At 37.8% G+C, this 23,697-nt stretch overlaps 3 protein-coding genes across 3 annotated transcripts in view; 1 reads left to right on the forward strand and 2 right to left on the reverse strand.

The window, feature by feature from the left end:
* LOC147867130 (uncharacterized) overlaps window positions 1–23,697 on the reverse strand; it is a 93,240-nt gene that overhangs the window by 64,717 nt on the left and 4,826 nt on the right. The gene's annotated exons all lie outside the window — the stretch shown is intronic.
* Window positions 848–3,128, forward strand: LOC147867138 (putative xyloglucan galactosyltransferase GT12). Its single transcript, XM_087314911.1, has one exon. The coding sequence runs from the start codon at window positions 1,059–1,061 to the stop codon at window positions 2,754–2,756; it is 1,698 nt and encodes a 565-aa protein (XP_087171037.1). The 5' UTR covers window positions 848–1,058; the 3' UTR covers window positions 2,757–3,128.
* On the reverse strand, window positions 7,469–11,221 carry LOC147867139 (pentatricopeptide repeat-containing protein At2g33680-like). Its single transcript, XM_087314912.1, has one exon. It carries the CDS (start codon window positions 11,150–11,152, stop codon window positions 8,291–8,293), a length of 2,862 nt encoding a protein of 953 aa, XP_087171038.1. The 5' UTR covers window positions 11,153–11,221; the 3' UTR covers window positions 7,469–8,290.

A 23,697-nucleotide genomic window follows, 5' to 3' on the forward strand; every position in this document is an offset into this window, starting at 1 on the left:
CCTAGTTTCCCTATTATAGTCATAAAATGGCAAGCTTCTAGATGTGTATGGGGATGAACCACACAATGTCCATCACAAGGTGAGAGTCACCCTACGTTCTTAAGTGCAATAGTTGGCCTTAAATGTCTCGTACATTTAAGGCAGAATTTGTATATAACCCCCCTTTGAATTGTACACGTGTGTGTTGTAAAAAAGAATGTATACAATGAAGGCTTTAAAAGATGAGGAGAGAGATTGACCTCATTGAGGGCTTGGCATACTTAAGTGGGTGTGGTGGGTGAATCGAAGGCCCCCGACGATGTTAGAAAGACTGCAGTTTTAATGTGTTACGAGGCTTTGGAGGTGATTTGGGTTAATCTGTAATGACCAAGTGTAGCGAGGGGGAAGCCAGGGCATGGTGATCATAAAGAATGAATTAAAAGGTCTCTCATGTGGGACTTTATAGTGACAAAAAAATGGAAACAAAACGTCTAAAGACCTTGTTACAATAGTATACGTGTTGACTATATAAAAGCCCTTTTCAGTCATCATGGGATGGTGACCGACTCCATGCATGCATACATACATAGACAGATATACATACATACATGCATGCATACATACATACATGCATACATACGTGCATACATACATGCATGCATGCATACAATACCATACATACATACATAGACACATACATACACACACACACATACATACATACATACATACAATACCATACATACATACATACATACTATACAATACATACAATACCATACATACATACATACATACATACTATACAATACATGCATGCATACATCCATCACCATTGCCATCCACACCCTCATCATCCTAGCTTCCTAGTTATTTCTCACCTATAAACATTGGGCAATGCAAAGAGAAATCTGCCAACCATTGGTCAATCATGAACATATATACATGACATCTACATGAATTATCATCATCTCTAATTCATCACCAGATTCACCATTTCCATTACCAAAAATCCTCACTTGATTCATTAATCAGGTAACCAAATCAAACCAAACCAAACCATAGAGGTGTACATATTCATGGATCACCAATGTTGTAAGCCATTCCTAAAATTGTATCATCATTATAAACCTCTCTTCAAGATCCCTCCACATTCCTATAGCAAGTTCATTGTAACTGCTTCTTTGCTGCTTCTGTGGTGGCCTCCATTGCTCTATTTCCATCCTTTCCAATCCTCCCACTATGAAAACCAGATCTTAGCCTCATCCAACCTCATCACTCACATTGATCCCTTTCAACTGCCCACATCTAATGATCATTTACCCACATCTTCAAATGACAATTCACCCACATCTATTGATACATCCCACGTACCAACTACCCATCAAATTCACTTGTCCCATGATGATGGTCGATCGGCCTACATGCCAATTCCTAATGATAATGATAAAAAATCACCGGCATCGAATGATAATACCACGATTTCTAGCCATTTACAGGATGACCATGAATCGCCGTGTCATGGGAAGTATGTATACATGTATACTCAGCTCCCACCGATGTTCAACGAAGAGATGATCTCGAAATGCCGAGAGATGTCCTTGGATTGGTTAGATGTTTGTTCGATCACATCGAATCAAGGCCTAGGACCTATACTCAAGCTGGATGGCAATGAAAACAGGAGCAATGATGATGCAATCTGGTATAAGACCGATCATTTCGGCCTAGACGTGATCTTCCATAACCGAATGAAGCGATACCGATGCTTGACGAGCGACTCCTCGAGGGCCAAGGTTGTGTATGTGCCATTCTATGCAGGGGTGGACAGCAACATAAACCTTTTCAACCCTAATGCGACGCAAAGGGATCGACTGGCGAGGGAGCTAGCCAAGTGGCTGCCGGAGCAAGACGAGTGGAAGCGGAGGAGAGGCATGGATCACTTCGTGGTGACCGGAAAGATCGGCTGGGATTTCCGGAGGAATCCGGACCCGGACCCGGACCAGAAGGATTGGGGCACGGTCTTCCTGAGCTTGCCGGAGTTCGGCCGGACAATGTCGGTGCTAGGTGTCGAGAAGACCAACATGCCGGAGTACGAGCGGTACGAGGACTCGATCCCGTACCCGACCTACTTCCACCCGCGCACGGATTCGGACATAATGCAAAGGCAGCTCCGGCTCCGGGAGTCCCCCCGCCCAAACCTCTTCTCATTCGCGGGCGCCAAGCGGCCCGAGATGCCTTCGTCCATACGCTCCCACCTCATCGACCAATGCCGATCGGCCGGGGCCTCTTGCAAGCTCCTGGAGTTTGTTCGGGGGGCCACGGCCCCCCGCTTCTCGGCCACCGCGGTCTTCAGCTTGTTCGAGGACTCGGTGTTCTGCCTCCAGCCACCGGGGGACTCGTACACGCGCCGCTCCGTGTTCGACGCGATGATGTGCGGGTGCATCCCCGTGCTCTTCCACCCACACACCGCCTACACCCAATACCTATGGCACCTCCCCAAGGACCCCGAATCCTATTCAGTCTTCATACCCGAGGACTCGATCCGCAATGGCTCGGTAGTCATCGAAGAAGTGCTCCGCGCAATCCCCCCCGCCCGTGCCCGCTCCATGCGCGACACGCTTATCGGCCTCGTGCCCCGCTTGGCCTATGCCCACCCCGAGAGCCGGCTCGAGCGCTTCTCCGATGCCTTCGATGTCGCTCTCGAGGGCCTCATTGCCAAGATAAATCGCAACCTCGGACAAGAAGAAGAAGAAGATAATGGACGGGACGGTCGATGACACGTGAGCTCTCGATTGTTTTCTCAAGAAAAAACGAGCGAGTTCCCTGATATGTTTCGGTTTGCAGCCAACACAAAAAATGATCTGTCGATATATTTGTAGAGTTTCTTGTGGTCGGTCGACACTTTGAAGTTGTGGGCTTTGTTTACTGGCATGAGACGACTTTGTTAGTGTTGTTTTTACATTGGGCAGGGGGATTGCTAGATTGGGGGAATCGATCTCTAGAATGAGAGTTAAACATCACTCAATGAAGTTGCTAGTTTGCTAGGACACAACATTGGCATAACATATTGTGGATCTAGCCATTCACTTAGTTCTGTTATTAGTAATAACTAAATTTCATTGATTCATTAATTCATTGTGTATTTGGTTATTCGGAGCATCTTCTACATTGTGATCGGTTAACACAACAAAACACGAATATCAATGAGGATTGCATTCTTGTAGATACTAATTCAAATTGGTCTAGGCTTCTTGGATCTTTAATACATTTGTATCAGAAGATGCTCTACAATTTATTTCGATCTTACTTTACAACATAATAATGCCTAATAATGCCTATAGCCACTTCGACACCCTTTTCTCAGAAATTCTTCTTCTTCTTTCTCAAGCAAAGCACAAATGACATGTCCAAGAATACATTCTCATCCTCATCAATACTTTGTAGCACGCCTTCAATTTGACACCCAAGGAAACTTTTCATATAAAAAAGTTACACTCCTGAGATACTTAACAAGGGTAGTTTTTTGGAATGTTTTACCTCATTTTTAAACTTCATCAATGTAGTTGAATTTATGTGCAATCGTCTATATGTGTGATATTATACTAAGAAATGTGGAACTAGATGCAAGTAGTGTGAACTTTCTATCCAGAGTGGGAAATATATTCCATTATATACTAAGGAGCCATCCTAGGGATGAACATGAGGGCAATAATGTCAACAATGAGGCAATAGACCACAAAAATCATTAAATGAGACTGACACCCAATAAAAGAAGGGAAGAGGATGAATTTTGTAAATTCCATGAGGTGACAATAGGTTGTGAAACAATATAATCAAATGTTGTAAATGAGTCTTCCATTGCAATGTGTTTCATACTTATTGAAATTGTTTTCCTCTTGTTACCAAGATATCTCTTAAGGTCCACTATTGCAATATCAATCCAATTGTTGATGATCCTTAGTTGAAACAATGAATAAAAACCCTTTGCAATCCTCAACACTTTACTACTTTCTTGGTCCTATAAGTGTTCCCCCGATACGTAATTGGCTAGGTAATTACACAACATTACTAGAGGAGTTGTAATACACCAATTATTGATTGTAGAAACATGATATTTGCTAGTCTTAGTTTAGGTAAGACCAAATAATTTTGTAATTGTCAACTTTCACACCACAGGCTGCCACAATTCGAAGGCTTCTACTTCAAATGCTAATCGCCTTTGTACAATTCCAAAAACTGTGAGAGATTGATTCCAAAGCATGTCCGCATAACTTACAACTAGCCTCGCCACCACAGGAACTCAACCACTCGCCTACAAGTACAGCCTTGTGGCTAAGAAGCCACAACCAAGCCTTAATATTTTCTGGCGTATCCAATGCCCATAGTCTCCTCCAAAACGACTTCAGATCGAAGACGACAAAACTATTAGTTACATCTCTTGTCTAAGCTAACACACATACCCTTTACATATCATGAAATACCCTCTTCATATCATGCTTCAAGCTTAACATACACACTTACACCTTTGGATATTACAAATTTTAACAACTTTGATCTAGAGAGTACATGGTTGGTAAGTAGCTTTGTTTACAAATGTGATGGTAATCATTCCTCGTGGCAACTTATGTGAAGGTCATACCATATTGAACTTATATATTATGTTATACCTATGCAATGCTAACATGTACCTACCAACCAAGTCTCATCACACCTTGCTACCACCTTCTACCATAACATTCTTTATTTGACAGAGCATCGTATTGGATTTGGCTAGTAAGAAACCTTTTTCCAACTTTATAAATTATACCCCCCCAATGTAAATTTGTAGTCTCCTTTAGCACATGATTTTGATTAATATGTCATCCATAATGAAAGTGGAAGAAATTTATTAACATGGTGCATGAAGTAAACATTGTTGGTTGCTTATTATTGTGAAACATGCAAATGTACAAGTTAATGAAAAATAATAAAGACATGTAACAATCGAGATTTCCTAAAGAATTTAAGTTTACACACTGATACTTCAATCGAGTGATGTTTCAATGTTTATGAGGATCCCAAACACCTAAAAAATGTGTAGGTGGAGTGGAAACCACTTGACATACTCATTAAAGCCACAAAGGTTGCTAGAACATGAAAGCATATTGTTGAATTATGCAATATTGGCCAATCATCGATGTGTGTTTCGGGGGGAGGGGGGCAAAGTTGTTATGTTTCTAAACGTTTTTTTCCCATAAAGGTTGGTTGTTAAAATTTAAGGCAAACCCGAATACTTTGTAGTTGCTAATTGCACTTTGTTTTGGTCATATCAACCTCAAATCAGCCAAATGATAAGTTATAGCATCATTGAATTAAATGAGGTCTATGTGCATGCACATTACATCAATACTAATGTATATAAGTACACACATCAGAATTTACTACAAACTTGCATATAATTACAAAATTCTATGTGAGGATATGTGGCCCAACTTTTTGTAGTGACTTTACAAACATATAATGGTATGTATAATGTTAAATGTTTCATGTAACTCGGCCCTACCACAAGTGTGTTGCTCAAAAGTGACTTTAGAACAATGGTCATGCATAAGAAAAAGGTATTCTTTATTGCAATTTTAGAGGATGAAAACGAAATCTACATTGCATTCATCATATTATATTCTTGAATCACAACATGTCACATCAATCAATTGGCCCAAAATAAATCAATTGACCTTGTTTAGGCCAGATGTGCCATGTCCAGTAACTTGTTTCTTTTTCTTTTCTACTCACTAGCTTCATTAGCCAACAACTAACCCCAAGGTTAATCTAACAAGAATTTCATGTTTAGGCTATAATTTTGACAAAAAGCATATGTTTATACATATCATTCAATTTTAACTACGTTTTACATACATGTGATTCATATATATATATATATATATATATATAAGAAGGTACTAATTATACAAATTACAATTAGTTATATATCATACCACATCTTCAATACACCTTCCATTGGTATGGAGAGTTAATTTGCATCTTGGTGAATACATACATAAATAAGTTCAAAATGTTTGCAAAACTTTACTCTTCCATAATTCTCTGCTCTTCCAAATAATGTAAATAGAAGAAAATGTTTGATAACTATCATGATTAAGATCCATCATTGAAAACTTTTGGTGCATTTCAAGGTCGTTATTTTGTTACAATTATTTATACATGTGAGATCCAATAGTTTGATGTTGGAAATTGGGAATTGGGTTTCTTTAACATTTCAAGGTGGTTATTATTCAGATAACTTTGGCCAACTAAATTTGTCTACATGAATGAGATGATGTTTTACATTGAAACTTCGGTAAAAACAATCTCATGTTTCTAGATATCACAAAAACTGAGTTCTCAATGTCATTTTCAAATGCCTATATTTCATAACATGAATTTAACTAAAGCATATTAAAAGGAAATAACTGCACATAGGAAATAATTGACAAAATGGGGATTCTTATAGGGTTTTCATGACAATGTTGGCTAAGTAGACTTGGGAAAGTGACAAAATGGGGATTCTAATAGGGTTTTCATGCCCATATTTCACAACATGATCTTAACTAAAGCATACAAGAAGGAAATAGCTTCACATAGGATAAAGTCAACTTTGGATAGTGACAAAATCGAGATTCTTTTTGAAGAGTTTTATAATGCTAACACACGCATTTAATGATGGATATCAAAGATACATGGATACTAGCACAATTCAACAACTAGAACTACATCTAAACCAACATATCATTATATCCAAGTTAGTGGGATGCAATTCTATTTTGACAAACGCCTCTTTTAACAATGGACCACAAAGCTAGATTGACACTAGGCACAATTCAACATCTAGAATTACATCTAAACCAACAAATCACTATATACAAATTAGTGGTCTAATGACTCCTCAAACCATAAAACGAAAGGTTACTTGGCATCAATGGCTATTGAGGGCATATGAATAAGCACAACTCAAATTCAATAACTATAAGATGTGGAAAAAATTAAAATTAAAATTAAAAAATAAATTGTGTGATGAATCGTAAGATATAAAAAAAATAAAACTGCGACACAAGTACTCTTGAGGACATTACTTACTTTCACCGTAACCATTGCTTGCAAAATTTCTTAGGAAACCAGCATGGATCAAGTACGTGCAATAGAAAACAATCAACTTCAAATTTATAAGAAAAAGGTGATTTAAATTTAACTTTAAATTAATTCCACACGACTAAAGTGGACTGTTATGAACATATTGACATAAAATTCCATGTTCCTTATTTTTTTCATACAGATTTGTTTCTTCTAAAATTTAAAAACTTCAAATTGTGCCCTTTTGGGTAGGAGGAGAATATACCTAGGAGCATGATCCTAGGTATTCTCGAACAACAGGTCATGTTGACTAATCCCATGCGATTGTTCACCATAAATACAAGTCTTGATGATCCGATGATGGAGTCTCTCAGCAAAGCTCTAATGAACGGCAACCTTAATTATAATGGTCCTATGGTTTACAGAAAGCCCCAACCTGCATGAAAGGCGTAACGATTTAGGAACTGAGAAAGACAATACACATGTTTGTGATGTTGTGTGCTACTTGAAGTTGGAGAGAAAAATCTATGAAGCTTTCAATGCTCAAAGATACTTATTCCTTTGTCTTTGATATTTGGCGGATATGCCATAGTGCCACATATTGATCCAAACATACATAAAACCAGCAAACTTCTTAACCTGTCACATACACTATCCTCTTCATCACTTCAGAATGGTGTGTACATTTGGCGGATACGAAATATTTATACTTCGGGTCCACTTGCAACATAGTTTTCTCTTAATCCCATTTACTGCAGAAACTAAGGGCAGGAAGAGATATATAGAGTGAGATTTAAATTCCAACTATTACTTTTTATAATAGCAACACTTTGTTGCTTAGTAATAGGGATCGATATCACCATTCTTAATGGAGACCAGGCAAGGAGCTACACAAGGGTCAATGTAAGAAAGCCTTGGGAACAAACAGCCAAACACACCTTGAGTGGCTCACTTTGGTTCAAATTCCTCATAAATACATTTTTCTCTTCCATCCGTAATGATCAACATGAATAATGCCAAGGTATATGTGAAGACAAATTTTCACCTCTTAGATTGTTTGTAACATTGATGACGTGGGGAATTCCTTCTCTCCTTTTCCTGGGCAAAAACATTCTACCTTTGTGATCAGTTCATCTCTCTATTACCCATGGTTGTTGTCGCTCAAATACAATCAACATACGAAACCATTTTCCATGCAACATTTTCATATTGCCCTAATGCTAGCAGTTGCATATATATTCCCAAGGTAGACATATGCAACCACACACTGTTGGTCCAATTTTATCGATTGCTCAAAGGCCCATATACCAAGCTCCAGATTCACCAGTTTGCAACATGCACCTAATATAGACAACCAAAGTTGAAGACAATTATATGATGGCACAAGATCAATCACAGCTCCAGCTTTATCAAAATGTCCTGCTCGGCTTAAGAGATCAACAATGCACGTATAATGTTCTAAAGTTGGATTAAGATGATAGACATTGATCATATGATCGAAGACCAATATCCCCTCATCCACTAGGCCTCCATGATTGCATGCATTCAACAAAACAAGAAAAGTCACTAGATCCGGCATGTTACCTTCTAGTCTCATTGCTCTAAATAAGTTTAAAACCCGCTTGGATTCCCCTAATTGGGCATACCCGGCCATAAGAACATTCCACGATACTTCATCTCGTCGTGGAAGCTTCTCAAATACTTCTTGAGCTTTCCTGAACATACCACACTTGGCATACATATCCACCAATGTTGTGCCAAGAATTAGTTCTTTTCCTAACAATCCTTGTTTGCACGCTTCTACAGCTATCTCTTCTCCCATCCCAAGGCATCCTATGCTTGTACAAGCTTTTGAAATGCCAACTAAGATGGCCACATCAAAAATGATGCATTCATCTTGCATTTTTCTGAAGCAACGAAGTGCTTCTTCACTCAAACCAAGTTGGATATAACCATATATCAATGCAGTCCATGTCAGAGCATTCCTTACTGGAAGATTTCCAAACACTTCTTCTGCTTTTCTCATCACACCACACTTTGCATACATATCCACCAATGCATTGCCAAGTGAAACATCTGTTTCTAATAGCATTCGCTCAATGATCTCCACATGTATCTCCTCTCCTGCCGTGAGGGATCGTATATCTGCACAAGCTTTCAAAATGGAAATAAAAGAGACTATATCTGGAATGATGCCATCGTCTTGCATGTGTTTGAAGAGTTTCAAAGCATCAACACATCGACCATGTTGAACATACCCTGAAATCAATGCATTCCAAGCTATAAGATCTCTGGTTTGAAGCCCATTGAAGACTTCTTGTGCTTTCCCTAGAGCACCACACTTCGCATAAGTATCCACCAACGTTGTACCAACCACAATATGTTTTTCTAATATCCCTTGTTTGCTTAACTCACTATGTATCTCTTCGGCAAACTCAACTAATCCTATGTTACCACAAGCTTTTAAAACACACATAAACGTGACTACATCTGGAAAAACCCCTTGATCTTGCATTTCATGAAAGCATTTTAGAGCTGCATGACTAGATCCATGTTGGGCATACCCACAAATCAAGGCATTCCAAGATGCAACATTTTGAACTTTTAGCTTTTCAAACAATTTTTGTGCTTTTTCCATCGCCCCACATTTACTATACATGTCCACTAAAGCTGTTCCAAGCACTACTTCTTTTTCTAACAACCCTTGTTCCTGGACCTCAGTGTGTATGGCTTCCCCTATTTGAATACAGCTATTGTTGCTACAGGCCTTCAATATACAAGTAAACGTGATTACATCAGGAGAAACATTCTCTTCCTGCATTTGCTTGAAACATTTTAGGGCGTCATCATTGAGTCCATGTTGCACATACCCAGTTATCAACGAATTCCACGATACAATGTCCTTTACTCGAATCGTTTCAAACACCCTCTGTGCTTTATCAACAGCACCACATCTTGCGTACATATCAACTAATGCATTACCTAGAAGAGCATCATTTTCAAGTAAACCTTGTTTTCTGACATCAGCATGTATCTCCTCTCCCAGCTCAAGCAATCTTATACACCCACAAGCTTTCAAAATGCAGACAAATGTGACTGAATTCGGTGAGAGACCTTGGTTTTGAACTTGCTTAAAACAATTCAAAGCTTCATGAAAAAGGCCATGTTGGACATAGCCAGAGATCAATATATTCCATGACACTATATTACGAACTTGAAGCTTCTCAAACACATCTTGTGCTTTGCCTAACACACCACATTTTGCATACATGTCCACTAATGCATTACCAAGAATTATATTCACTTCCAATAACCCTTGCTTGATAATCACAGCATACATTTCTTCCCCTATTTTCAAAGATTCTACACTTCCACAAGCTTTCAAGATGCAAACAATAGTGACGACATCTGGCAAGACACCTTGCTCTTGCATTTGTTTGAAAATTCTCAAAGCTTCATAACCATATCTATGTTGAGCATATCCACCAATGAGAGCATTCCATGCTATAATATCATGTTGAACAATAATCTCATCATCAAACACTTTTTGTGCTTTCTCCAACATGCCACATTTAGCATACATATCCACAATTGTTGTACAAAGAAATACGTTTCTATTCAATAAATTTTGCTTTTTCACCTCACCGTATATCTCTTCTCCCATCTCAATAAACCCTAAATTTCCACAAGCTTTCAGAACACAATTGAAAGTGACTGAATCTGGTGAAATGCTCGCATCTTTCATATGCCTAAACCATTCTAGGGTTTGATCAAAGAAACCATGTTGGGCATAGCCACTAAGCAAAGCATTCCAAGAGACGACATCCTTCATCGGAAGATCTTCGAATACCTTCCTCGCATCAAGAAGAGAACCACACTTACCGTACATGCTGAGAAGAGCATTGCTGATTCTGGTATCGCGCTTCACAAGCAAGCCATGCTGGAGGAGAAAACTGTGTAAACCTCTGGCTTTGTGGAGATCCTTCTGTCTGCCACAGCTCTTGATCAAGTCCAAGAGATCTGTCTGATGGATGAGAAGGGGAGCCTTCTCTATATCAAGGGACATTCTTCCATACCCAAGATGTGGTGATCTCTACTGTGGTCACTAGACTTCTGTCTGCAGATTGCTATGTCTTTGAAAGGAGGAAATAAACAAATGATAGCATTATATATATGTTATTTTGATATTTATTTATTTATTTATATATATATATATATATATATTTATTTATTTATTTATTTATTTATTTATTTATTTATTTATTTATTTGTATGAACCATAGGTGCATTAGTAGCTTTCGATCCTTCAAGTAATGGTAAACACACTCGAAGTCTGATAAATACCATACTTTTGTATTCATTATTCACTGTACTAAGGTAAAAAAGTGAGATAAAAAGATTTAAAAATGTCAAGAAAAAAAACATTAAGTATGTTTTCATAACATACGGATTCGTTAGCAAACGTATGAAAAAGAATGTTTGAGCGGAAGAATGTGAATATTACGTTCAATGTTAAACAGAGGATATAAGGTCACATTGGAAGTTGTAGGTGTTGGCTAAACAACCTTTGTTCAGATTAGATTGGGAACCAGTTGACAATTAGTGGACAGATCCATTCACTGGTAATAACTTTAATTTTTATCAAGTATTCTGTATAGTTGGGAAGACATGTGCTTTCGGATGGATAGACGGGATGTGTTACCAACTGCACTTAAATATTGGAGTCAGCAGGGTATTACTCCGAAGTTCTGGGTTGATCTATGGGCAAGAACTCAACCACAAAATATTGCATGTACAGTGGTTACTTGTACATCGAGCGTTACTTGTTGGCACATGGTTGTGTAAGATGGGTGTATCCTCTAGTTGTGATTGCTATCATTTACAACCTGAAACTCAAAAACATTGTTTATGGGACTCCATTGAGTCTCTACTGGTATGGCAATGCCTCCTTAGAATATTTGCTAAGTACTTTCCCGCATTGGTTTTCACATGGAGCCTGGTGGTTTGGACGTCACTTGTTCGCTCTACTTTCCATTACGACGTTGAATGTATGGACCATGGGTTTTACACCAAATCTAGAAGTGTTCGTCCACTTCCATTACTGTCTTTGCAGTAGTATGGGAGATACTGAGTAGTATTTGGTTGGACATGGTTCATACTTTAAAGGGTCAAGGGGATTGTATTGTTGAAGATTGTGACGATAAAACTGATCAATGTGATGAGTTTTTTACCTTGTGGACAACTACTCCACTTATCACCTTCAAGAATGACACTCCTTTCTGGCATTTTCAACCACCAAAATGGTTGTTTCATTCGCCGATCACATAGTCTTCAAAACCTTGTAAATTGTTTACACTAATGAAAGGATATCTTTTAAGGAAAACAAATATTACGTTCTATGTATATATATATATATATATGGATGTATAGTTCAACTACTACTCAGAGGTCTTAGAAGCTCTTCAACTCGGAGGGTTAGTTAATTGGGGATGCTACATGATCCATGGACAGCAAAATCATGCCCCAACTACAATCTCTTTGGTTTCCTTCCTTCTTCTCCGTCTTCTCCATCGCCGAGGAGGCTATAGAGGTTGTGATGTGGTTCATGTGCAATCGGTGCTAGAGATTATCGAAGTTAAGAAGACAATGCCTAGAGATGACCCCACCAAGAATAACACTAATAATGGTGGTTTTACTAATCTACCACATATGCAAGGTACATCAAAGAAGATATTGTAGGTGATTTAGCATATATAGGAACATAGGCTGAATTTAGACATTAATTTGATCATAATTGGTTAATTAGGGGAATCACTGCAAACAATTGTGGAAGTCCAAAGCAAGGAATTTTCTAGTAAATAACCCATTGAAAAATATGTTGAAACTTATAGTGTAATGTCAAATTGTATGTATAATATGGAGATCACACTCATTTGCATAAGAATTAGAAACCAAATGTTGAAACCTTAAAAAGAAACAAGCTAAAGAATAAGAAAACCATATGTTATTCCTCGGTTTAGAACTGAAAATCTGGTTATTTGGCGTACTGTTACGTCACTAGCGCTGTGGACAATATGGAAAACGAGATGCGATGCTGTTTTTAATAATGCTCACATACATCTCAATAATATGCTTATTGAATTCTGGTGGTTATTTGTCCACACCATACGTGGACAATATGATGGTTTGCAGGGTACAACTGATGCTCAAAGGCAACGTCAAGTGGACTTTAAGAAACGGTGGCGAGGGCTTCACTTATTTTCAGATACGTCTCCTGGTATGAAGTGGAATTATTCCATTCCTCCTTTTTTATTGCATAGCTTGTAGATGGTGTTCCATTTGTTCCTATTGTGATATCATCTGTATCATCAGATGTTGGTATTAGGTTTTGTATTACAATAGAGGTGAGATGAAATGTCTCCCTCTGTTTTCTATATGTACATTTCTCAAGTAATTTACTAAGGTGTATCTTTTTTTAAAAAAAAAAAGAATAAGAAAACCAAAAAGACCCCAAAATTTACCAATATGCAAAATAAGCCCTCTTTTCGATATGGAACAAAAATTCTAACTCTACACCAATTGAGTCGGGCGTCTACCTCTGAGCAACGCCTACCCTAAGACAGTCGAGCGACTACAGTCAAAGAGTAGGGTGTTTAGTGACATACGCAATCAGCATCAAGCGTTTGGTGGATGGCACACTTTTTTTGGATAAAGATCAGACAATGCAAATCACACACACCCTCAGTTGAGCGCCCTGAACCATCTGCGGCCACAATTCCCTTGCCTGACCTCTTTATGATTTGGTCGCATATAGACATGTATGTTTGTTTGTTGCCTTAAGCAAATGTGGCGCATATTCATTGTCAAAAAAGTTTCTTTGGTATCACAAGCCACACAAATGCTTGGATTGAGTGGCGCCATACATTGCCCATATTCATGACTCTGAAACCAAATAGAATTTTATCCTACAATCATCAATCATGTACACTCAAACTAAGCTAGTATGCATCAAGTTAGTATATGTGGCACATATTATTTGGTTCTAGGAAAATCATGCTTGATGCATTTAAATTTTTTATAATGATTGTTGATATGAACAAGAAATATATATGGAACGTGTGGACATACTGTAAAAGTATGTGACACATGATTCTAACTCAAGTGTCATTAACCACACCATGACGTTTTTTACCATAACCATTCGGCCGTGTTACTTGAGCGTCTTTGAATTAAAACAAACAAACCAAACTATGTGGTTGAATGATGTCTTTAGCGTGTCTGGCAAATCAAGTTGGGCATATTACAGAACTGACAAACATGGCTTAAATTGCATCACGTAGGAATTTTGACTCGTCTCTCAATAAAACATATCCTTTCTATCATGACTTTTACCATATGCTTAATTGGTACAACGAGAACATGAACAACATAAATGTAACAACATTTTTGTAGTGCTTGTAATTGTGCTTTTTGATGCCATGTTTTATTGCTCCTTTATACGCCTATCATTGTTACGATATTTTTATGAGCAATTCCTTTAAGCATCGATATGGCAACAAAACCTTTACATTGTAGTACAAACCTACTATGATCCCTTGTCATGCACCATCCTCCCTATCTAGCATGAGAATAATTCAAGGGGTTCAAAGAAAGTTGGTTCCTTGTAATATCAGGAACTCATTTGTAATATTGGGTAGGAAGTAGGCTAGAGAAATAAAAGATGAGTAAAACAAAAAATAGGTATAATAAATTTAGGTTATATTTTTAAACAGTAATACCAATATTCTTCCTAAACTATTTGTTTTTTTTTTTTTTTTTAAAAGATACACCTTAGTAAATTACTTGAGAAATGTACATATAGAAAACAGAGGGAGACATTTCATCTCACCTCTATTGTAATACAAAACCTAATACCAACATCTGATGATACAGATGATATCACAATAGGAACAAATGGAACACCATCTACAAGCTATGCAATAAAAAAGGAGGAATGGAATAATTCCACTTCATACCAGGAGACGTATCTGAAAATAAGTGAAGCCCTCGCCACCGTTTCTTAAAGTCCACTTGACGTTGCCTTTGAGCATCAGTTGTACCCTGCAAATCATCATATTGTCCACGTATGGTGTGGACAAATAACCACCAGAATTCAATAAGCATATTATTGAGATGTATGTGAGCATTATTAAAAACAGCATCGCATCTCGTTTTCCATATTGTCCACAGCGCTAGTGACGTAACAGTACGCCAAATAACCAGATTTTCAGTTCTAAACCGAGGAATAACAGATGGAAATGAAGTGAGATAGATGTACCCATTGCAAAAGTAAAAAACATGAGAAGCATGCATACGTTCGTAATTCATAACATCTCCATGAAGGACACCCCATAATACTGCACCCCACGAGAAAGTAGAACGAGCATAGTGGTTTCTTAGTAATAAAAACAACTTACTCCAGAATTGCTTGATTTTGGGACACATCCAAAACAAATGCAAAATAGATTCCGTCGATTCACCACAATGCATTCCACAAGCATATTGTTGATTTTGCCTCAACCAATCACCAACAGGAAGAGCATAATGTATCAACAACCAACGAAAACAAATAACTTTTTTCGGCAACTGCATACTCCACAACCATTTCCAAAATTTTGTAAGTTGTAGTTCATTCACATTATTTGCAATCCAATGCTTCATGGCAGCCGGGCATTTATACTTTGATTGCAATAATAAATTTCTACCTAACTTAACTGAATACTGAAAGAACTCTAAGTGTTTACCATTTCCATTAGCATTCGGTTTTTTCCATTGATAATCAGCTGGATCCCAATCCAAATTATAAAGCGGCTTTTTTTGAAAAACCCACAACGAACAACACCGTAAGCATTCTTGAAATGGTGGATCCAAGAGCCATTTTTTTCCCGATCTTGCAACTACTCGAATCGCTGAAACATTGGCGGATATCCACACCTCTGATTCAGAAAATACATGCCACAACCTACCATCATCATCCACATTAAAGTATATTACATCACCCATAGTGTTAGTTACTTTAGCTCCTAAAATCACTTTTAGAGGAGAGAAATAACCAAACCAAATCTGATTGCTAGAGGGGGACCATGAAGCCATAAATTGTCCCAATGCCACTTGCATATTATCGCACATAATAGCACTTCCTCGAACTGAAGGCCTCGACAAAGGTTGTAACTGTTGATTCATAACATAGCATCCCCATGCTTGAACATTACCTGCTATTGATGCATCCATAGAAGCCCAATTCAACCGAGGACGGCTACCAAGCAGAAAACCCCTTGAATCTGAAAAGAGAAAGTTCCAGATCAAGGGTTGTCTCAACAAGTCATCCGTTGTCGAAGGTACCTTCCGAATTAGAAACTTTTTGACAGCTGACCAACTTGTGAGAATTCCATTAAAAAACCTATCTTCTAATAAGGTTGTTTTAAACAAATGAAAATTCTGAATAAAACCCCATCTTAAAGATGGTTGCCACTTTCCTCCTATTGATGGGCACATAGTAGACAACCTATGCATCATCAAACGACTCCAAACACCTTGCATTGGCAGCATAGCTCTGCACACAAATTTAGAAAGCAAAGCCTTACACTGTGCATCTGGATCTACCAGCCCCATCCCACCATTTTGTCGTGGAGCAATCAATACTGCCCAAGCTACTTTAGGCCTTTTACCTTGACCTGTTTTCCCTCCCCAAATGTAGTTACGAATGAGGCGTTGCACCTGTAAAATACATGATCTAGCAAACAATGTAGTTGAAGCAACATACCAAATAGTCGCTAACAACACTTGGTTAGCTACAAGTATACGACCTGCAAGTGACAGGTTAACCGAATCCCAAAGCAACAATTTTCTTCTTAATTTTACAAGTAGAGGAGCAACTAACATATCTGCAGTAACATGACGTCCCACTTGACAGCCTAAGTAACGAGTAGTGGTTCCATTAGGAACCCACTTGAATTCCTGCGAAGGCATCCAATTAGGCAAGGAATTTTGTGACACCCAAAAGCCAAGAGATTTATGCCAATTTATCTTTGCTCCAGAGGCCAAACAAAATTCCTCCACTACTTCTTGCAATTTACTTAAATTTTCATCATTACCTTGAACATAAATTGCAGTATCATCTGCAAATTCTGCATCCAACATTTGTTGTTGCGTGGCAGGCAAAGGCAAACCCTTCAAAGCAACTTGAGAGGAGTTTAAATACATTGAGAATGTTTCCATAACTAGCAAAAACAGGAATGGGGCCAATGGACAACCTTGACGAACCGAACGCGAGATAGAAAATTTTCTAGTTTGCCCACCGGCGACCAACACTGAACTAAAGGCCTCACGATACAAGGAAGCTACAGCCCTAATCCACTGCGCAGGAAAACCTAATCTCAATAATGAACCTTCCATGAAGTCCCAATCAACTCTATCATATGCCTTCTCAAAATCTAATAAAAGTACCGCTAGATCTTCTTTAGTTTTCATTGCCATCCCTGTTAATTCCCAAAACAAAAAAATATTGTCAAAAAGACTACGTTCTTGCATAAATCCCGTCTGTGAGTCATGCACAATCTCTGAAAGAAAAGGTTGTAATCTCAAAGCCAATAACTTAGCATAGATTTTGTAAATTGTATTCAATAAAGTAATGGGCCGCCAACCCTTCACCTCATCCGTAACAACCTCACCTTTCGGAATGAGGCATATTAATCCCTCTTTCCACTTTTGTGGCATAATACCTGTATTGAACATTTCTTGAAATGCTGCCAATAGATCTTCGGCAATCAAGTCCCAATATGTAATGAAAAAATCTCTTCCCATTCCATCTACTCCCGGGGACACATCTGGCCCAACACCTTTAATAGCTTGTAATATTTCAAAGGATGAAAATGGACGAAGAAGCTGAAGAGATATCCGAGATGTTACCTTAACCACAGTAACAGCCCATACTTTTTGGCGCATTTGTTGAGTTTCAACACTTGGAGTATCTGCTGATAACAACGACTCATAATAAGTGGCAACAATGTTACTCATTTCATCTTTATCCATAGTAATTGTACCATCAGATCTTTTCAATTGTACAATCTGAATTTTATTTCTTTTAGGCGTAACATGTTGGAAAAAGAATTTTGACATGGTGTCTCCTTTTGTACACCATCTTGCTGCAGATGCATGAAGAAAAAATTGAGCACGTTTTTGCTGCAGAAAAGAAATAAGCATCATAACATTCTGTAATTCACAATGAATATATTGAGAATGAGGCTGTTTTTCTTGCAAAATTTGAAGAGAAGCCAAACCTCTCTTAGCATTCAGCAATTTTCTAGTGTAGCTACTTTGTTTTAACTTAACTTGTTGTATAAAGAAGTTGGAAACTGCGAGAAGAGCATTCTGTAATTTTTGACAATTAGAATCCCCTACAGCCATTCTCCAAATTGACAAAACTGTATTCTGCAAACTCATATCATCAACAATAAACCTTGGCACATACAATCGAGAAATAGAAGTATGGCTGTTCATACAGAATTTGAGCATAATCGGGGCATGATCTGAGAACGAAGTGCCTGATATAATACCCACATATCCTCCACGATCCCAAAAAAAAGAATCTGCATAAAACCTATCTATTCTCGACAGATTAAGAGCAACACTTCTTCGATTGGAACGTGAGTATAACAAGGAATCGGGCATGCGAGAGAAGGTTGGAATATGCCACAAATCAGTAACTTCATATTTGAAAATTAACTTTTCCCACTCACGCAATTCTAAACCCGATATAGTAGTAGAAGATCCACCTAATCTATCACTAGGGCTTTCAATCATGTTCCAATCACCACACATGCACCAATGTTGTGCCACAGGAAGATCTTGCAATAACTTATTCCACAAACGAATTCTTCCAGTAACAGAATTCGGAGCATATACATTCAAAAAACCAATCAATTTTCCGGAGATAAGAATAAGCATATATTGAACTCTACCACCAAACAATACTCCTTTAGCTTGTACATTAGACTGCCATTGCATTTTAAGTGCGATACAAAGGCCACCTTGAGTACCAGATGGTCCAAAAGCCGGAACCCATTCATAAACTATTTGTTACACTAAATATGCAAAAGAAAATGGGATTATATTTCAAAATAATATTATCTCTATTTTTTATTAGCTACTTGGGGCTCGTAATGTCAGGTAATGATTGTAATTTTAGATTCCTGTTGAATCCTTCATCGATATCAAATCCAACTTGATATTACAAGCCACTCTCTAATATTACATGCCATATGCCTCCAGGCTCCGATCATGAGAACATAAATCAATATTATTCGAAGGTTATGACAAGCCAATTCTGTAGCCACAACTTGTGTGACAATTTTTTTCCTTCTTGGGGCGAGGGAGTGTTAATGGATCATTTTTTACAAGGAATTTGTCATGATGATGTAAAAGACTTGCCTGTTATCTTCCATGAAGACCCCAGTCACTTACATAGGCTAGTTGAGTAGAGCAATGTGATATTTCAAGTTTCCGAGTGCCAATAAATGTCACACTCTAGTCGACATAAGCAAATGCTTGGAAGTAGCTTCACCCTCAGGGCCAATGGATGCAGCCAACCCAATTTTTGTGGATGGTCCCACTCTGACAAACATAAGAGCAACATATCAACAAAGACCGTTATTTGAAGTGGAGAAGCAACAAAAACAAATTGTTTATGTTTGTAATGTGGTGATCCATGGCATGTAACAATGATTGGTCTCGAATGACCAAGGAAGTGTATAGGATAACCTCATCTCTAAAATACCAATCCAAATGTTTTGAAGTTCAATGCCAACTACATGAGGTGTTAGATAACTAAGTCATGCTAACATTGGAACCATTGTTAGATAATCCAGAACTTGTAGAGTTTATCCTTATTACTGATTTCATTTCATAGAATCGAGTTTGGAATGTGTTTAAGAAGGTTAATAAACCTTGATTTCATGGAGTCCTTCTATTTTCTCTCTTAGATTTAGAAGCCAACTCTTAATTTATGGATTGGAATATTGCCTTGACACGACAAATCCTCTTGAGCAAGTGTCCTTGCCCAACTTCTACAATAGTAAATGATGACATTCCATCACGCCAGGAGACATATTTGACAAATCTAAGCTAGTTTGTGTGGTAGTAGGTAGGTTGATGTGTATAATCTCCTTTAACATTAGTAGTAGTTCTAAGAGTTCAACTGTTCTACAACTGCCTCTGTTTGAAATTCATATTTTGAAGATTGAGTAGATAAGCCACACAATCAAAGAGTCCAAACAAAGGAAATGTTTGTATTTGCAATGTTCACAAATCCCATCTCCCAAATCATAAAGGTTAAAAGTATCAAGAATTCAAAGATGTATTTATCAAAGTGAAGGCAAATACTCTCTTAATGCATCAATCTTATTCTTATCTTATCAACTTGCAACCAAGGAAAGAGATGCCATGGGAACCAATGTATGATTTATCATTGTCAAAGCTCGAGGTCCTCAAAGAATACATTGATGAGAACTTATCAAATGGATGTATCCAAGATTCTAGAAGACTAGTGGGTACACCTATACTCTTTATCATGAAGAAAAATATTTTTCTTTGGTTGTGGACTATTGAAGAATGAATCATCAACTATCAAGATGTCTTTAACAAGGCGAAGGTCCCTTATGATTGTCTTATCAACCTACAACCAAAGAGTTTGAGGTCTTTTTCATGGGGGTTAATCTAGAATTTGTCACCATCATAGCTCGAGGTCCTTCAAGGAGATATTTATGAGAACTTGACAAATGGATGTATCCAACATTCTAGAAGCCCAATAGGTGCACCAATCTTCTTTGTCAAGAAGAATGATGGTTCTTATCCCAAAATGAAACATCTCAAAAAATGGTTCATGTTTTTGCCATTTTTTCACAAGCTTTCAAGATTCAACCAAATGTAAGTAAGAACATGTGGACTTGGGAGATGCAAGTTATTTAAGATATATGGGACTGCAAGTAGCTTGGAATGTGTCTACAGGATAGCTTGGAATAGCTTGGAATGTGTCTACAGAATAACTTTCAGATTAGTTGACTAGTTTTCTCTACTTTGGAGTACATAGATTGCCTTCCTCAAACCATCATCTTATAAAGATGAGTTGGGAAAAATATTTTGTATGTTGTTGTTATGACTTTTCTAAAAACTAATGGAAGGATATGTTCTTTTGAAAAAAAAAAGTAAGAACATGTGGAGAAAGACCAACAAGCTTCATTTGTGTAAAGCACTGGATCCTTCTACATCTTTCTTATTCTTGACATATTTCACTATAAGTGTTGTCCATGACATTATACTACAAACTAAAAGCTTGTCAAATCAATATTAAACTATAGTTAATAAGCCACATTTTCCATGTACATATACTATAGGAGTGGTAATGTTACAATCACTTTGGCAACATGGTCATCATGTTTAGCACAAGGTGAATAAGGCCATATTCAACATTTGCACAAAAACCTCTTTTTAGCTTCCTCAATATGGCCATGTTTAGCATAAGCTAAAATAGGGATAGTTCATGAAAGTCTGTCTTGACATTGAAACTTGTGGAACACATGCCCAATGCACTAAGATTAGCATATATAACAATCAATATAGTACTAACAAGATTTTCTTTTCAATATGGCCATGGATATTTTGACTCCAGTTGTAACGCAAGCTTTCAAGATGCCAACATATGTTAGAACATTTGAAGCAACCTCTTCATGTCTCATATTCTCAAAGCACAATAGTCCTTCTTTACTCTTGACATATTCAACATTGCACTTTTTGGGCATTCTCTTAGGCCACTTCTAAACCACTTTTTAATCACCTCGTTCTAAGCCTGCTTTTAGGCCACTTTTCAAATACTCATCTAGATCATTTTTCAACCACATTTACACCACCTTCTAGGAAAACTTTGACCACTTTCTTTTGGTACCAACTTGTTGAGCATGGAATTGTTGTCCTCAACATCTAGTTTTGTTAAGAATCTCTTAGTGATCAAAAGACCAAATTAAAGTAAAAAAACTGTGAATAGATTGGATAGTAGGACCCCATCCTCCAGAGCGCCCCTGAGTTATGATCAAGACATAGCCAGCCTACCACCAACCTCTTGTACCGACAGATATTCGGATGATTAGTATCCTTAGAAGTGGTAATGTGATCATCATGATGAAAGCCTTGCCCGCACCACGAGTCTTGCAATGTAATGTGTCTAATGAGGGTAGCTAGGCCTCTCGTATTTATACTTCTTCCTAGGCCCCTTGAATGGATATGTTTTTCCTCTAAATGAGTATATATCCATTGAACACTACATGCATCTATCATTCCCTCTATCCAATCACATGAGTCCCCTTTCTAACATCAATAAACATACCCTTCACTTAGGTTTTGTAAATATTAGCTATCTACCCTCGTCCACGTTATGTGTACATAACACAAAGTTTTTAGAGAAACACATGCCTTCGGCGTACAAACACATGACATAGTTCAAAACGAACCGATGCATTCTCGGGCACATCCATGGTCGACATTAACCATTACTCTTGACCCAACTCCATAGAAACAAAACATCAAATGCTTTTAATCTTTTGCTTTAGAGAAAGAAACCAGGTTTTTGGCATACATATCTAATCAAAGTGGTACTAAGAAAAGGCTTGTTTTCTCAGCAAATCTGTTCCTTGCTAATCCTCTCATGCATGTTGGCATGCTGTTTTCTATGTCTTTTAGCTTTGTGGCTGGCTTGGAGCAATAGCTTGAATGCATCCCCATTACCATGCATACATACATCCATATTTAACCATTTCATCATAAGTTTGAGAGATTGGTGAGCTTCTATGGAAATTTTGCTAAATTATATTGGGGATTTGGGGAATTAAGTCATCATGGACCACCTTAATTACTCCAAGCTAGTTCTTGATGGGTGGAAGCTTTATTTGATCAATGGTGAGAATTTGAAAAACATTTGCTAAACTATTTGGTATTTGGGGATTAAGTCATGAACCACCTTAATTTCTCCAAGCTTGTTTGATCCCTTTCTAGTGTTAACACTCTGTTCATTACAAAATGTGGCATGAACAAACTAAAACTCTAGCTTGACCTGTGCATTTCTTACTGTATTTGCAATACAGAGATAGATTCATTGTACTGTCCTTCCATGGACACATCTAATAAGATCTGTTTTAGCAGAGATTAAACATACCAACATATAAATATATAGTAATAATTAGATGGCAAAAAACACCCACTTGAGTGTTTCACTACAAATTGTTTTGAAGTGATGATTTGAAGTAGGGCAGGTTGTGTGTGACCCAGGGTTCATGGGTAAAAAAAGCACACATTCATTGGTATGAATAATGAACACACCACCAATGCTAGCTAATAGTAGCTAAAGGAAATAAAGATCATGGTTGGCGCCTGAAGGGGGGGCCGAAAATAGGGATCAGCAATGATTCGGTTTCGGCTTCACCGGTTTGGCCTTGTCCAAACCAAAACGATTAAGCCTAAACCGGTTTAGCCTTAAATGGCTTGGTAGCCGGTTTAGGCTTAACCGGTTTGAGCAATCCCAAATTG

Source organism: Azolla caroliniana, unplaced genomic scaffold, assembly GCF_043228905.1.
Source record: "Azolla caroliniana isolate FFs.n. ecotype wild unplaced genomic scaffold, voAzoCaro1.0.p SCAF_2, whole genome shotgun sequence".
NCBI classification, from domain to species: domain Eukaryota; kingdom Viridiplantae; phylum Streptophyta; class Polypodiopsida; order Salviniales; family Salviniaceae; genus Azolla; species Azolla caroliniana.

Excerpts from the sequence above, each read along its gene's own strand:
- LOC147867139 (XM_087314912.1), bottom strand. The coding sequence starts at position 11,152 with ATGTCCCTTGATATAGAGAAGGCTCCCCTTCTCATCCATCAGACAGAT.
- LOC147867138 (XM_087314911.1), top strand. The coding sequence starts at position 1,059 with ATGGATCACCAATGTTGTAAGCCATTCCTAAAATTGTATCATCATTAT.